A 15,079-nucleotide genomic window follows, 5' to 3' on the forward strand; every position below is an offset into this window, starting at 1 on the left:
AGGAGGTGGGGGGACTGGCGTCCAGGAGCAGAATGGCTTCAGCTCATCTCTTATAATTGCTGACCTTTTAATATAGTTGCATCCTGCACTTACATTTTTGCTGTTGTCTGGTTGATTAGCAATTACTGCACAACTTCACTAACTACAGTGGACTGTCCTGGGGCAAAGACAGCCCAACCTGGTTGCACAGGGGAGCATTTGTGGGTAAACTGAATAGAACCGTGGCCCCTGAGTGAGGGAGACGGCAGCCATGGACTGAGTGTTATTTTCATGTTGTTTTATTTTTTACACTTTTAATCGAGTTCAGTTCCTGGCTCTGGCACAAGCTGCCAGTGTGACCCCAGGGCTGGGAAGTCCTAAGGCACCGGGGGGGAGTAGATGCCCCAATCTTGGCCTCGGTGCCTCATAAGCAAAGCAGGGATAGCAATGCTCCCTTTACCCAAGGCTTTTCCTGCCTTGTCTGTTTAGATCAGAAATTGGCAGCATACAGCTCTCTAGCTGGATACAGCCGGCAGAGCCATCGCGGGAGCTTTGTGCCAGGAGGTGGGGAGGAGGCTTTGTGCAGTGGCCGGGCAGGGCAGGGAAACAGCGACAACTGGCCGGTTTGGGGGACACCAGCCCACCTGTCCCGTGGCTCCAGAGCCTGGCTGACCACTGCTTTAGCTCATCAATTTTTCTGGGAAGAAACTACCCTCTGTCATGTGTTCATGCAGCACCTGGCACCACGGGCCTCAGCAGATTCGGTGTCCGAAACAGCTGCTGTAGTACAGCTCTGTAAATCATAATGCATGGAGAGTAGGAGAAGGAGACGTCTGTCCACCGCAGCTTGTTTCGACTAGTAGTTTTTTGTCACACGCCAGTGTTCATTTTATTCCCTTGGAAATTTGACATTCACATTGTTTCCTACCAGCGTGTTTTCCTTTGCCACTACTATTTTTGCTGTTTTGCTGAAGGAGCCTGAAACGCGCGTGATTTCTCTTGTCATCTTTTTTCCCCCCAGTCTCTGCATATTCTTCTCCATTGCAGTTGTGACGCAGCTTGAAAAGATGGGAATCAGCCCCCCGTTGAGACCCACCCCCTCTGTCCCATATTCACGAAGTGCTTTTGCAGAGGCTAAAATCTTGGTACTGAGACGGGGGTAGTTTAATGCGTCTGTATTTCCAGGCCGTTTCATTGTGTTGGTCTCTCTGACATCCCGCCCTGGCCCTGAGCCCCCAGAGCAGAGCTGTTTTGCTGTTGATGTGATCGATGCTGCGGACTGCGCTTTCTCCCTTTGCAGGGAACAAGCGCTATGGCCAGAGACAGGGCTTTGGCCCCAGAGACGAGCTCGGCAGCATGCCAGGACAGCGCGCAGCCTGCCAAGCAAAGCAGGGTGGGGAAGGGGAGAGTCCTCTTCCCTTGTCTCGCATTTGTCATCCTGTCCTCACCAGATCTGCCACTCGGCAGGAATAGCCCAAGGTGTCAGACAGCAAAAACCCACTTGAAGTTTCTGACTTCTGGGGTTTCATCTGGAGGCCTGGGGCTTGGAGAAGCAGATGCTGTGCACAGTTACCAGTGTAGTGAATGCACTTAAAGTTCGCGTGCCTTCAGCCTTCAGCCTCGTTGCTGCGCTCTGGCTCCAGATCGCAGACGGCCTGTGCACGGGTGCAACCTCTCTGGCCTGTCAGGAACACAAGGCGCCCGGGGTTTGGGCCATCTCTGCCCTTGCTGCGTGGGGACAGGAATAAGGCAAACCCTGCTTGGGTCTCACCAAGCTGCCTGCAGAGTACCAGCGAGTCTGACTGTGCTGGTAGCACCACTCCCAGAGACACACACAGCTTGCAGACATCCCCACCAGGATGTCTGCACTCCCTGAGCAATACAGGCGTGGGGCTGGATCCTGAGAGGCACTGAGCACCTGTCAGCTCCACTCAGGATCAGACCAAAACCAGCAAATACTTCCTCTTGAGCAAGTAACTATAATGCCATGGAGAAGGTGGCTGTTTATCTGCCAGACCCATTTCAACCATATTTCATGGATCGGCCCTTAGAAGCTGGCTGGGTGCAGCTTTCTTGCATGTGATTGACTCCTCCCTCAGTGGCTAAGAGTGTCTGTGCTCCCTGCATGCATGTACCACGCACTTGCATTTTCATAGGCCTGCATTTTGCATGTTGACTTCCATCCCACCCAGGAGAGCGCACGAACCCCAGCAGACTCTCCCTAGGCCTAAAGAAGGGCGGAAGCATGCAAAGAACAATTTTTCCAGCTGTTTAGTTGGTCTAATAAAAGCTAAGACATCTACCCAGAGAATCTTGTCTACCCTCATGCTCTCACAATCTCTCCAAACCGGGGTTGCCTGTGCGTGTTGTAAATAGCCGCCGGGTGTGTAACTGGGAGAGCATCTGCAGGGCAAAATGAATGTCAGAGAAAGGACAGCCCAGTAGCTGAGTTACAGTGAAACCTTGGGGAGGTGATTCAGTGCGTGGCTCCTCAGCGGCATACCTATATAGACGGTCAAGACGGCAGCTCGTCCTTTCGCTGGAGCTGGAGTGCCATCTAGCGAGCCTCCGCACGGCAAAGGGGATTCTTTGTTTTGCCTCAGAGGATAGTAACTTCGGTTGAATATGCAGCCTGGCGAACGTAGGGTGCGCGTCCCTGACCCGCGTGCTCCAGGCCTCGGCTTGTCGTAACGGTCTGTTTTTATTCCCCGTTCCAGGGATCTCCACACCCATTCCTGTCATAGGTTTGCAGGACGATTCCCGGGTGTTCGTCAACGGGAGCTGCATCCTGAACGAAAGGAACTTTGTCCTCATCGGGTCCTTCGTGGCATTCTTCATCCCGCTCGTCATCATGGTGATCACGTACTGCCTGACGGTGCAGGTGCTGCAGAGGCAAGCCACCGTGTTCATGTACGGGGAGATGCCCAAGCAGAGACGGAGCAGCATGAGCTGCCTCAAGAAGGAAAACAACACCGAGAACATCTCCATGCTCCAGAATCACGAGGGCACCTCTCACTTAAACTCCCCCGCGAACAAGGAGGCCGTGCTCTTTCGGAAGGGGACCATGCAGTCCATCAACAATGAACGGAGGGCTTCCAAGGTCCTGGGCATCGTCTTCTTTTTGTTCCTTATCATGTGGTGCCCATTTTTCATCACTAACATCATGTCTGTGCTTTGCACGGAAACCTGCAGCGAAAGCCTCCTGACCGAACTCCTGGACGTGTTTGTGTGGGTGGGTTACGTCTGCTCTGGGGTCAATCCCCTTGTGTACACACTCTTCAATAAAACCTATCGCAGGGCTTTCTCCAACTACATCCGCTGCCAATACAAGGCCAATAATAAATCGACTCTGAGACAAAACCAATGTCCAAACGTCCCCTCTACAGCTTTGTACGGGAAGGACCTCAATTTAAACAGCTATCGAAATGGCAATGAATTCAACAGCATGGAGCTGGATGACATTGAGAAGGGCTTAGAAATGCAGCCAGGGACTTCAGAGTTGTCAATAAATAGCTGCAATGTTGTAAGCGAAAGGGTGAGCTGCGTGTAGCAGAGACCCGCGGCTGCAGCCGTCTGCGGCGATGTGTCTGCAGCCCAAACACGGTTGTGTAACAATGTGTGTCTCCGTCGAAGAACGTTGTAAATACTGCTTCCGAACAAAGCTTTTTTTTTTAAACATCCATCTTTCCGGTCCAGTACTTTAACTCATATATACATATATATACACAGATATATATATATATACACACACACCGCAGTGAAGTTTAAGGTTCTATTTACTGTTGATACTAGATCAAAAACTATTCGTTACTTTGCTTATGTCACAGACAAAACGATGACTTCTTCTTCCAGTGCATGAACAAAAATGCTGAATATTTATCTCAGGTGGTGTTTGCTGGAGTCCAGAATGACCTATTAATACTTATATATTGAATACAGGAAAATGGTCCTGGTCAGTCTAACTTTTTTTTTCAGGTTGACAGTAAATATGTACTTTAATCCTCACCCATGTCAGGGGCCATGACGAGGCAAGGAGTGCAGGAATTCATCTTGCCACAACCCTGGATGGAAAGCAGTGCCCCACTAAGCGGCAGCCGCGGCAGGCGGGGCACGGTAGGTGTGATGTTGGGTCAGTTCTGACCGCAGGTCCGTGGCAGCCGAGATCGGTGGGCTCTGGGCACTAAAACGTATTCATTCATATCTGCAGTGAGGGGGGCCGTCCCAGTATTGCTGTGCAACCTCAGCATGTTGGTGCGAGCTGGTCCTGGGATCCCAGCAGTGCCAGGGGATCGTCTGCCCTGCTCCGCCCCCTGTGAGCATGCTACCAGGGGCAAGGCTCTACCCACGTGGAAACAGGCCCTGCAGCTCCCCAGGCTGGGACACCCCACATTGGCTTTCTGTTCTCAGCCTGCTTGGGGGCAGCAGCAGGGAGCACCCCGGGGTGCCAGGGCCAGCACATAGGGCGTGGGAGCAGGCGGGCAGGTCTGCGCTTCTCACAGCAGCAGCCGGGGCAAGGAGCGTGCAAGCCCCCCACCCCATAAACTTCTTGGCATCCCTTCTCTCCAGAGCACCCTCAATTCATAGACGCCCTGCCCTTCCCCAGCTGCAGAGCCAGCAGTGGCCCAGACCTCACTCATGCCATGCAACATCTTCCCTGCAAAGAACAAATTGGGCCAGCGGTCGAGTCAGGAGGGACCTCAGACCTCTCCTGGCATGCTGGTGCAGGGAGGTCGCGGGCCAGACCGATAGCACCTAGCCCCGTCGGGGCCAGCCCTGTGCCTTTGGCATCCCTTGGCACCAGGCTGTTCATTTTACCCGGGAAAGAGAGCCCTGGTCCCAGAGAGCTCAGGTTTGCATCCTCTCCCAGTCTCTCAACGCAGGTGTTTCTTTGCATGTTTACATGCTGCTTTTGCAGGTCCTGGGATTGGTAGGGTTAAAATTCAGGAGCAGGAGCTTCACTTTCCATGCGCCATCCCTGCAGACACCAGGCACCAGGCTTGTGCGGAGGCAGAGAGCGACTTGGAGGGGTGTCGGAAACCCCCGGGGCCAGGAGAGCCAGTCTGGGGAGCATGCTGGTGGCGCAGAGCAGAAAGGAAATCCTACCCCGGAGCAAGGAGGAAGGAAGCTGCGGGGAAGTTGTGGCTGAAGGCTGGTCTACATGGGGATGCTCAGGAAAGGTCATCTGAATTAAGCTTAAAGTGGATTAAACTGCACTGAACCCTGGTGTAGACACTAGTCGGGATCTGAATGAGTCCACCTGACTTCCATACTGAAATAAGCTAAATTGATGCAACGTCCCATTGAAGTGAGCAAGTGCATCCACACCAGGTTGCAATGCAGTTTAACTAAGGCACTTGCAGTCAGCACGCCTAGGTAATTTGGGCTGGTTTTTCTGATTGTGCTGCTGTCGGTGAGCTCTCAGGCACGTGCTTCTTGAGCCAGTGCCCTTGGGAGGAGTACATTTCACATGCCACCTCGTGCTCAGAGTGTCACTTAGCATCAGATCTAGCCCTTACTGTTTTACAGCTTCATCAGCTAATGCTGCTGTGCGGTAGGTACACGTGGTAGCGTGTGGCAGCCTCTGCTTAGGAGCAGCTCTAGAGTAGCGTGGCTTGTTGCAGGTCAAGAACAAGTTGCATTTGACTAACAGAGCCTGTCTTTACTTGGTGTCTCTGTGAGCGGCAGATATAAAGGTCCAGGAAGTGCCGCCTGAGCTGCCGGTTTAGCGGCCCAGCGATGCTGTTGAATCGCGCTGTATCCAGCAATCTGGATGGGGCCGTCACAGAAATATGATGTCAGGACTTGCTCCACCGAAGCCGATGGGTCTCGTTCACATCAGGATAAGGCCAGAGTCATTTAATTGAAAGTGGGTGGTATGGCAGTGGTGGGCCCACCCTGCCACGTGCAGGAAGGCAGCATGCGCCCGGCACGTGCCCAGCCGGGACCAGCCACGGCCTCAAGCGTTACTCCTGCTCCCACGGGCACCTCCCTGCAAGCATCAGCGCCAGCAGGAAAGAACTGAGCCATTCAGACCAGTTCACGTCTGTGGGGGCTGCCCCGCTCCCTGCTTCAGCTTTGGGTCCTGCAAGCACTGGATCAAATCGGAGCTGCGTTTTCTTTTGCTGAGTGTTTTGGCAGGGCAAATTCACAGCACGTCGTTTCCAAAAAACAAATCTCGACATCTCTGTAGGTTGAAAAAGCAACCACAGACTTTAAAAGCATCAAGCAATAAGTTGAACGACAAGAGCTTATAGCACTTGTGTGAATAGTTCACGTGTCCTGACATCCAAACATCCAGCAAAGTCCACTGGCCAGGGTCATCCTGGACTGGGCACCATCCATCCGGTCCAGGCCGATTCTGTCGTTCGAGGGCAAAGAAAGCACCTGCTGTATTTGGATGTAAATACTGAGAATTTAACACAGAGTCTACCAAACTTTTATAGATGTTTAAAAACAGGAAACCATTTGAACACAAGAACTGTAAATATGGTAAGCGCTGCTTCTCAGCTGAGCCCATTTCGATGTACATGATCTGTTTAGACATGCAAGAGGATTGCCTTACAATCCTCCCCACCCCGCCATCAGATGAGAAACATCTTTGTGAATGGTTCAATACTGTCACCTACCCGACATCCTTTTGGCTCTTCACACCAGGGTTTTGTGATGCTGCTATTAATTTATTAAAGAAAGTTTGTGATTTAATCATTCTTACTTAATTTTATTTTTATGGGTTTTTCATCAAAGAAATAACACCTCGTTTCCCCCTACCCTCCACCCAGCCTCCATTAAAATGTATACTTATGAAAGGAGCTGGAGCAGGTAATAAATTTTTTTCTGATGACCTCAGCCCAGGATCTTCACGCCAGCAAATGTCCTCACCCTCCCAGCCCTCAGAGAGGTGAGTCTCCACTTCTGTGAAAAGTGACAGTGTTGAGAGGTTAAAAAATGGTTGCATTTCATCATGTCCTCCTCCCAACTGCTCTGCCTTTCCTGCAGTTACCTCTTGCACAGCTTTCAGAAGTCTTGCTCCGGAGAGATCTGGTGGAAGTGCGTGCGTGGGTCCCCAGGTCTCTGCTCAGCCGTGATTTGCTTTATAAGCCCAACGTGCAGATCTCCTTGCTTTCCCCAGGACTTGAGCTGGAAGAGCGGAAACCCTTCCTTGGACGCGGCGGCAGGTAGCAGCCCTCCTTTCCCAAAGCAGCTGGGGAGAGATGCACGCAGGCGGCCCATGAAATCCTGTCCTGACTCCAGATCCCGGAGGTCAGGGTCACAGGGACACAGCTGTGGCTCCACGAACAGACCAGGGAGAAGGAGAAACCTGCGTTTTTGACACGCAAGTGTCAGGCTGGTATCTCCTGGGTCAAACCCATCCTCCCACTTCACACGCAAGGCATGCCATTGGGTGGTGCCATTGGTACAAGCCGATCCTAACCCAGGATTTTCTTGTCTGCCAAGAGCCTCCCACCGGTCTGTGCCCTTTAGAGGCCTGTTTGGGCTGCCATGTGAACCCAGCAGTGGGTTATCGTTCGGTAATTGCAAGCCGCTTACCTTGTACCCATTGTTCCTTTCAAGACACTGAGGACAGCGTATGCTGCTAAGAAGTCATGGTGCCTGCCCCTTGGGCCCCAAATTTTGCGTGATTTGGAGGCCGACAACCCAGCCTCCAACCCAGCCTCCCCCTTGGGTCAATGGTGCACCGGTGAGTCCCGAGGGCCCAAAGCCAGCGTGGGGATTCAGGCGTCACGTCCATGCACCGGGCAGGGAGCTGTTTCTCCGGGCAGCCCTGCTCTGTCCGGGAGGACGACTCATGGGTCGGGAGCAGTTTTTGGTTTCAGCCCAGGCTGCAAGTAGCCGAGAGATGTTATATCAGACAGCGGGCGAGTGACGGACCACAGAGGCTGCAAGCAGACGTCGCCCTTGTCCTGCCGTGCAACTTCTCAGGGAGGGACAGACCATGGGTGTACAGACATCCCTGCCCCTTGATACTCCCGAAGAGTTGCACGCTGATCCCTGCTATCAGTTCTCGGTGCTTTATCGTGGCGGATGTCTGTACGTTCATGGCACAGTCTGCCCCCTGTTCCCTTCCCCCCAGGGATTCCCCCGTCCCAACCCTGCGTGTGCATCTGCAAGCACAGACTGGGGACCCCGGGGGGGCTCCCTAAGCTTTCAGACGCACACCCTGGGTCGGGGCCAAGCAAGCAGAGCCACTGTCCCTGATGCCCAGCCCCGTGGTCCGACGTCCCTACCTGCCAGCATAGCAGCAGCTGTGCCAGGACACGTACCAGCGCGGCTGATCCAGCCACAAAAACGATGGCTGTGTGTAGCCAGAGTCCTGCTCCCATTTGGTCCCACTGGAAAGGCATCCACAGCCTCTGCGATGGACTGCGACCCAGCGGTACCAGCGGCCAGTGCTATAGGGAGGCTTGGAGGGTCATGAGCCACGTTGGCACATACAGCATCACGCCTGTTGTCATGCATGGCAGGGTATGGGGCTGCAGCCAGACTTGCCCCATCCATAGGCACTGAAACATTGCAGCGACTGACCCATGACGAGGAAGCCTGAGAGCGCAGGCAAACTTCACTGGGGCTGGGCAGCTCCCCGGTCCAGCATCCGCGAGCTGCCCCGGTTCAAATGCTGGGACCTGCAGGTGATGCCAGCGCCTCCATCCCCACGCACAAAGAGAGCCATTAGGGGAAGCTGATAGGAGACGGATCCCAGCCAGCACGGCATTGAGTGCACACCCTCACGTATGCACACGTACGTACGCACACGCAACACGGCCTTGCAGGAGGGAGTGTGGCTCTTTGGCCCCGACTTGCTGCCCTCATCTTGCAGGTTGCCAAATACCAGCGCAGCCGGGGGCCAAGGGGGAGGTAATATCAAAAAGAGAGAATTATATCGCATGCCGCTGCTGCAGGTTTTATTGCGCTGCCTTTCCTGACACATCTGTTTAGCGTTGTGACAGCTCCACCCACGAGGAAGCTCGTCCTCCCAGGTCTGGCTCTGCTCGTCCTGGCAGAAGCCAGCAAGTAACTCTGCCACCCCAGGGGCTGCATAGCAGTCGTCTGGCAGACATGCCTGCTGATGCTATGGAAAGGAGGCTTGTTCTATTTATTGCTGAGACTAGATTAAAAACTATTCGTTACTTTGCTTATGGCACGGACAAAACAATGACGTCCTCTGAGGGCATGAACCAAAATGCTGAATATTTGGAGGAGCAGTGACGTGTGGCTCCAGACGACAGAGGTGGAACAGCAAGGTACGGTCGCAGGTCACACAGGCGTGCTAGAAAATGCTTATGGATGTGAGAGCCCAGGAGGGGCAGGTGGTGCGCGGAGAAATATTTGCCTCCTTGGAGCAAAGACTCTGGATGCTCGTGTCGGAGTCGCTTGATTATATATGGCCAGCACACCGAGGTCAGTCATAAGCAGCTTCTCCCCTCAGCCTGCTGCCGCAGGTACTGCTAAAGGTTGGACAGAGCACAAAGAAGTAGATGCCAGGCCACGTAAAATGTGTACTTCGCGATGCCCAGGCTACACGTTGCATAGAGAAACATGGCATTTGTATGTGTTACAACCCCCTGAACCCTCTTTGGTCTTATTTCAGCAGCTGCATAATGATATAGAGCAACCCCTGGACTACCCTAAACTGCAACACCTGATAACAGCAGCCAAGGGGCCTTCTGCTAGTTAGCTCAGGTTATTGTGCCCTGTGCTGGGAGGCTGCATCGTTTTCAGCCCTTTAGCTCCCCAAAAGGGCTTCCCCTCATCTGCACTTTGCAGGTATGTGGTGTCCAGCTGCATCCACTGCAAGAAATATGCGACGTTCCTCGTTCGGACAAAGCTTGCACGTGAACCCGGAAGCACTAGTGGAGGCAACGGGAGCACCACGGTGCTGCTGCAAGTGACTAGCTGGGGGGAAACCAAGTTATTCTAGTTTTAAAGCAGATTCTGCTTTTATGGCAATCCGTAAAGAAGGGAAAGCTGCAAAGTTTCCCTGAGTCCCTTCCGGGATGCCGTCTTCTAAAAGAACCTAAAAAGTTGGCCTGCAAAGCAGTTATAAGTAGGTTGGTCCCAGAAGCAGATCTTCAAAGGGATTTAGAAACCTGGAAGGAAGCTATGGTAGGGGACAAGTGGTGATGCTCTGCATGCTCGGGTGAGTTCCCAAGTGAAAAATGACTTTGTGCAACCAATTGGAGCTAAATTTGGAGGGACTGCAAGGAAGAGAGCAATGCATGGGAGTCATTACTTGGGCTTCTGTTTCCCACGTACCTAGAATTTAAACAGAACTTCATGCGTGATTTCCCGGGACGATGCGTGTGGTTGTATTGCTGCAGAAGTATTATGCTCCTAGTCTGCAGACACTTATCTCATTAGGCAACCTGAGAGAGGGAGTGTACTGAAATGAATGAATCATGCAATATCACAGAGGAGTAAATTAAAGCTGCTGTTCTGAACCTGCCTGTGTCTCAAATGTTAATTAAGTCACAGCTAAATTGGATTAATTAATGTTTGATTAAAATACGGCCTAATTATTCAATATTTTTTTTTTTAAAGATCTTCTTTGTGGCTGTTTTGAACTGTTTAAACTCTTGTCTGTCCTAGTTGCTGAATGCCTAATTCCCAGTTAAATTTGTTAAAATGTATAGAAGTACTTTACAGTTATGTTCAGCTGTCTGTGCTTAAATATGCAGTCTCTTCTCACACAGCCATTTAGCTGCTAATGAAGCTGGTGGCTCATTGAGGAGTCTAATCAGAGCCAATGATGATTTTAATCCGAGGCCCCTTCTTCAATGGAGCAGGACCGTACCTTGGAGTGAAGCAGACCCGTGGACTGCTACCCCGGACCTGCAGTAAGTTTCCTGCTGTTTAATTTCCCATAATCTGTTCCTTTGTCCATACCTCTTCTTTCCTGGCAAGAAGATAGAAGTAAATTCAAAGCAGAAAGATCTTTGGGCCTCTGTCATGTGGACTCTCCATCTGTCCAGAGGACAATACAGACCTAGCTAGCCATGCTTGTCTGAAGTCAGGTACAAGGCAGAGTAGATTTGCACCTTATGGACTAACCAAAGTAGTCTAACCATTGCTCAAGCTGTCCTATATTCAGCTTTCTGCATGTCCTTTCTTAACGGTTGATGAAGTTAGCTTCAGCTCATGAAAGCTTGTGATCTATAGATATATCTATACACCACTATACTTATATCTACAGCTATATCTGTACACTGCTATATCTATACATATATATTTATACACACACAAACTTGGGTTAGTCTGCAAATTGCAAATCCATCTTGCCTTCTACGTAGGCTGCTTTGAAATGGCCTCAGATAAAACTTGAAACTGCTAGGCCTGATAAGCATGCAACTGGTATTTGAAACATGCGGCTGTGTGCATTGCTGCTGGGGGGCGGGGAGGCTCCTTCCTGCAGTATATTTGTAAGGTCGACTCGCTGGCCCCGTCTGCGCAGTCACAACTAGGGGTCATAAAGTGACGCTAGGAGGCCATCAGTTTAAAATGAACGCAAGGCAATTCTTGTCTACCCAGTTTGTCGTACAAGTGCGGAGCTTTTAAAGTGTGGCCACCAGATGTGGTGGAAGCTGACGACTTGGCCCGATTCAAAACAGGATCGAATGAGTTCTTGGAGGAAAGGGGCATGGGTAGTTATTGAGCACGGGGTGAGGGGCACGGCCTCTGCATCTTGGACCTTCAATGCTGGAGGCTGCAAGTGGGAGAGGAACAGGGGAAACCCCTGCTCAGACCCAGCCGCCTCCCTTTCTGCCTCTGCCCGTGTGACACAGGAGACTGGGCAAGAAGGACATAGGAATTACCATGGACTGGGGAGACCCTATATTCTTGACCCGTTTCCAGACAGAGATATCTGTATTTATGAAGAGATTGTGCGATGCAGCTGCCCGGGGCAGCAGGAGCCTGGCCTCAGGTGTCCCTTGCAGTCCTGCGTGCCAGGTCACTGTGACACGAGTCTGAAAGCACGGGGCAGGACCTGCCCGACAGGGAGATGTGCGGAGAGAGAGACAGAGCTGCCAGGGAACTAGTCTGACTGGCTGTTTTGTCCTATTTAAGCTCCTGCAGGATTTTATGTAGGGCCCAATGCCATATTCTCTAAATGCTAATAATAGTAGCAACACTGTGGACGTGCACATGTACATCCTGTATCTCCTGCAGAAGAGCCCGGGGAGCTGTACAGGAAGCTAAACAAATGCTGTACAACGGATGCACTGAACCCCTCCAGTGCTGCAGTCCTGCACCGACTTAGGTGGGACTGCAAGGGGCGAGAGGCTGCCTGCATGGAGCCACGGCTGCAGGATGCAGACTGGCATAGCTCACTGCTGGAAACCTCCTCCTGGGTAAAAGACATTAGGAGGAGATGCTGGGATTGCAACGTGTTACTATTCAGATGCCCCCAATAGTGTTGGGGTATTGCGGTCACTCAGAGAGCAAGGGGCTGGAGGGCAGGTGCGAAGCCTTTGGGAGTAGGAAGAGGTGAATATGGCACGGGCACTGTGTGGTCTGGCAGCAAACGCCTCCTCGAAATTGCAGCGGAGCAGGCTGCCGGCAGACGATATCAGCTGTTTGGAAGTGGAACGAAGTTGTGAAAGGTTAGATGCACATAATGAATATGCTTTTACCCAGCGCTTTCAGCATTTGAAGTTGATTTGGCATGTGTTCCAGCCTGGCCTTGCTCTCCAAATCAAGGCAGGTGAATAGGTCTTTTGCACTCCATTGTGTGGCTCCTGGCTATGCCTGGGTGCCAGAAGAGTGGCAGATTTATGGGTTTAGCCTTGAAACATAACCCTTTCCCTAGAGCATCCTGTTTCTCTTTATTAGTGTCGTTGGCACGTTCCCAGGTGATAAAGGGCATTCTGCTGAGTTGTGTTTTTCTAACTGTGCAAGTATACCTGGGTGGAAGAGCTTGCTGAAATGAAGCTGTCGTATCCTGCTTCTAGACTTATAGACTCATAGTTTTCATTCATTCAAATGTATGAGAGCCCAGGCAGGGACCAGCCTGTTCCCCCGTGGGGTGTCCTTGCCGTGTGCACTAGAGAGTCCTCCTCTCTGAAAAGCCAAAAGTGCCTAGCTCTCTCAGACCCTATGAGCCCGTCCCACAAACCCCCCACACACTATGGGCCCTGCCACTGCTTCAAATGAAAGCTGGATGCAAACCAGCTCTAGAGTTGTGACATTTCCAAGCACTAACTTTGTAGCAGGATAGCTCTTTTTTATAGCTAGAGTGTCATTTTCATCGTGTGATCATTACCTTGCATGTCTGGCCAGTCTAAATCTATTGTGTGATTCACCCGTTAATGGTGTGATAAAGACTTTGCACTCGCAACTGGTTTTACTTTGCATGCATCTACATTTATTGTGCGCTGTACCAGTTGATTGTGTCATATAGAAAAAACTGCAGCAGGGGGCTAAAATATGAATGGCTATTGCAAAACAACTGTCCAGGCCAAGGCCCGCTCCCACAGGCTGCCTGGTTAGTGCAGCTCCAGTCTGAGCCATCTCAGCTGGGAAAGGAGGTAGCTCAGTCCTGCCCTTCATAGCACATCACAACGCGATGCGGCCAGCTGTTCTGCCCAGCCTCCACCACCCAAAACCCACCTCCAGGATGGATTAAATACCAAGGAAACCGGGGCAAATGACAAGAAATGGGGATCACCATGGGGCACAGCTAAAGGAAGGCCTGGGCAGCATTGCACTGCGGTGAAGGGCGAGAGCAGGGTCGAAGGGCCAGGTTTGGGTTCCTGTGGCAAGGAGCTGCTGCTCTGACGCAGCCACGGAGAAGGTAGGAGGAAGAGCGGCAAAGAGGCAGAAGCCGAGGGATAAGGGGAGAGGAGAGACAGGCGGGCTGGAGAGACAGCTGTGCCTGGGATGCTGGAAGGGCCGGGCCGCGGACTGTCGGAGGACCGGAGCAGGGGGAGCATCGGTATGAGGAGGTGCGGAGAGCAAAGGGGGAAGGCGAGCAAGGATGACAGATGATGGCACCACTGGAGCTGCAGAGCCACGAATGCAATAGTAGGGGAGCTCGCCGGCTGTGAGCGGGGAGCTGGCGCAGAGGAGAGGAGAAGCAGCAGCAGCAGCGGGACAGGCCCCCCTGGGTGCGGGCATGCAAGGGGACAGAGCGGCAGTGGGCTTAGCCCAAAAGCAGCCTCCCCCCTGCCAGCTGCTTTGCAAGCACAAGGGTGCACATGGACCATGCACGGGTGCAAAATGGGGTGGGAGAGACAGGGCGAGGTGTCCCCGTTGCTCCTTAAACCAGTGCCAGCAGCTGCAAAGCCCCTGGCAGCACTGAGTGAGTAGCGGTGTGGGAGCAGCATCCCCCCCCCCCCAGTGCAGGTTTGGGCAGGGCCCTTTCTGCCAAAAGGGCGCTGCGTGCCGAGGCAGGGGCTCCCCAGCTCCGCGACACGAGGCACGAGGCCCAGCTGCTTTCTGTCAGCAGGGGCACAACCCCGGCCTCAGCGCACGCTGCCAGGGCTGGAGGGTTCAGGTTGGCCTGGCTGTTCCCAGAGGCATGGGGCCATTTCCAGCTGTGGCCAGGGGAAGCCTTCACCCGCGGAGGACCCCGGTCTGGGGCAGACTCAGGGAGCTGCTGACAAACTAAGACCTCAGCTGCAGCAAAGCAGCTAATTGCACCCCACACTCTGGCCTTGCTGGGCACCGGCCGTAGTCTGGCCACTCAATGCAAGCGCCAAGGCTGACACCCAGCGGTCAAGAGGGATTTAGCTCCTCTGCGAGGATCCAGCGCCCGGCGAATGCAAGTCGGTAGAGTACTTCCCGAGCGAGAGAAGCACGCTGGCCTGCCTCCCCTCCCTCGCTGGAGGCATGACGAGCCCTGTTATGGCTTTGCACCACCTCAATTGCTGTCCCTTTTCTCATGTTAACAAAGTCAAAGAGTCCTGGCAGGAAAGACCCGCCATGCGGGGGCAGAACATGAGCAGACACGAAGGCCACATTGCCCATCCTTCGCCCATCGCTTTCAGGCATTTGCAATGCCCGGGCATAACATGCACGAATGTGCTTCGCATGCCAGCCATCACGTACCATTAGGAAAATCGCCATTTGTCTTCTCTGCTTTGTT

General features: G+C 52.7%; 1 protein-coding gene across 2 annotated transcripts in view; it reads left to right on the plus strand.

The window, feature by feature from the left end:
- HTR2C (5-hydroxytryptamine receptor 2C) overlaps positions 1 to 3,913 on the plus strand; it is a 334,603-nt gene extending 330,690 nt beyond the window's left edge. For both annotated transcript variants that reach the window (XM_090061134.1, XM_090061135.1), the window contains one exon: positions 2,697 to 3,913. In XM_090061134.1, coding sequence (XP_089917260.1) covers positions 2,697 to 3,529 — 833 coding nt within the window. In that variant the 3' untranslated portion in view covers positions 3,530 to 3,913. The remainder of the gene's footprint in view (positions 1 to 2,696) is intronic.
- The last annotated feature ends 11,166 nt before the right edge of the window (positions 3,914 to 15,079 follow it).

Source organism: Crocodylus siamensis, chromosome 8 (genome assembly GCF_052110815.1).
Source record: "Crocodylus siamensis isolate JL-2025a chromosome 8, ASM5211081v1, whole genome shotgun sequence".
NCBI lineage: Eukaryota > Metazoa > Chordata > Crocodylia > Crocodylidae > Crocodylus > Crocodylus siamensis.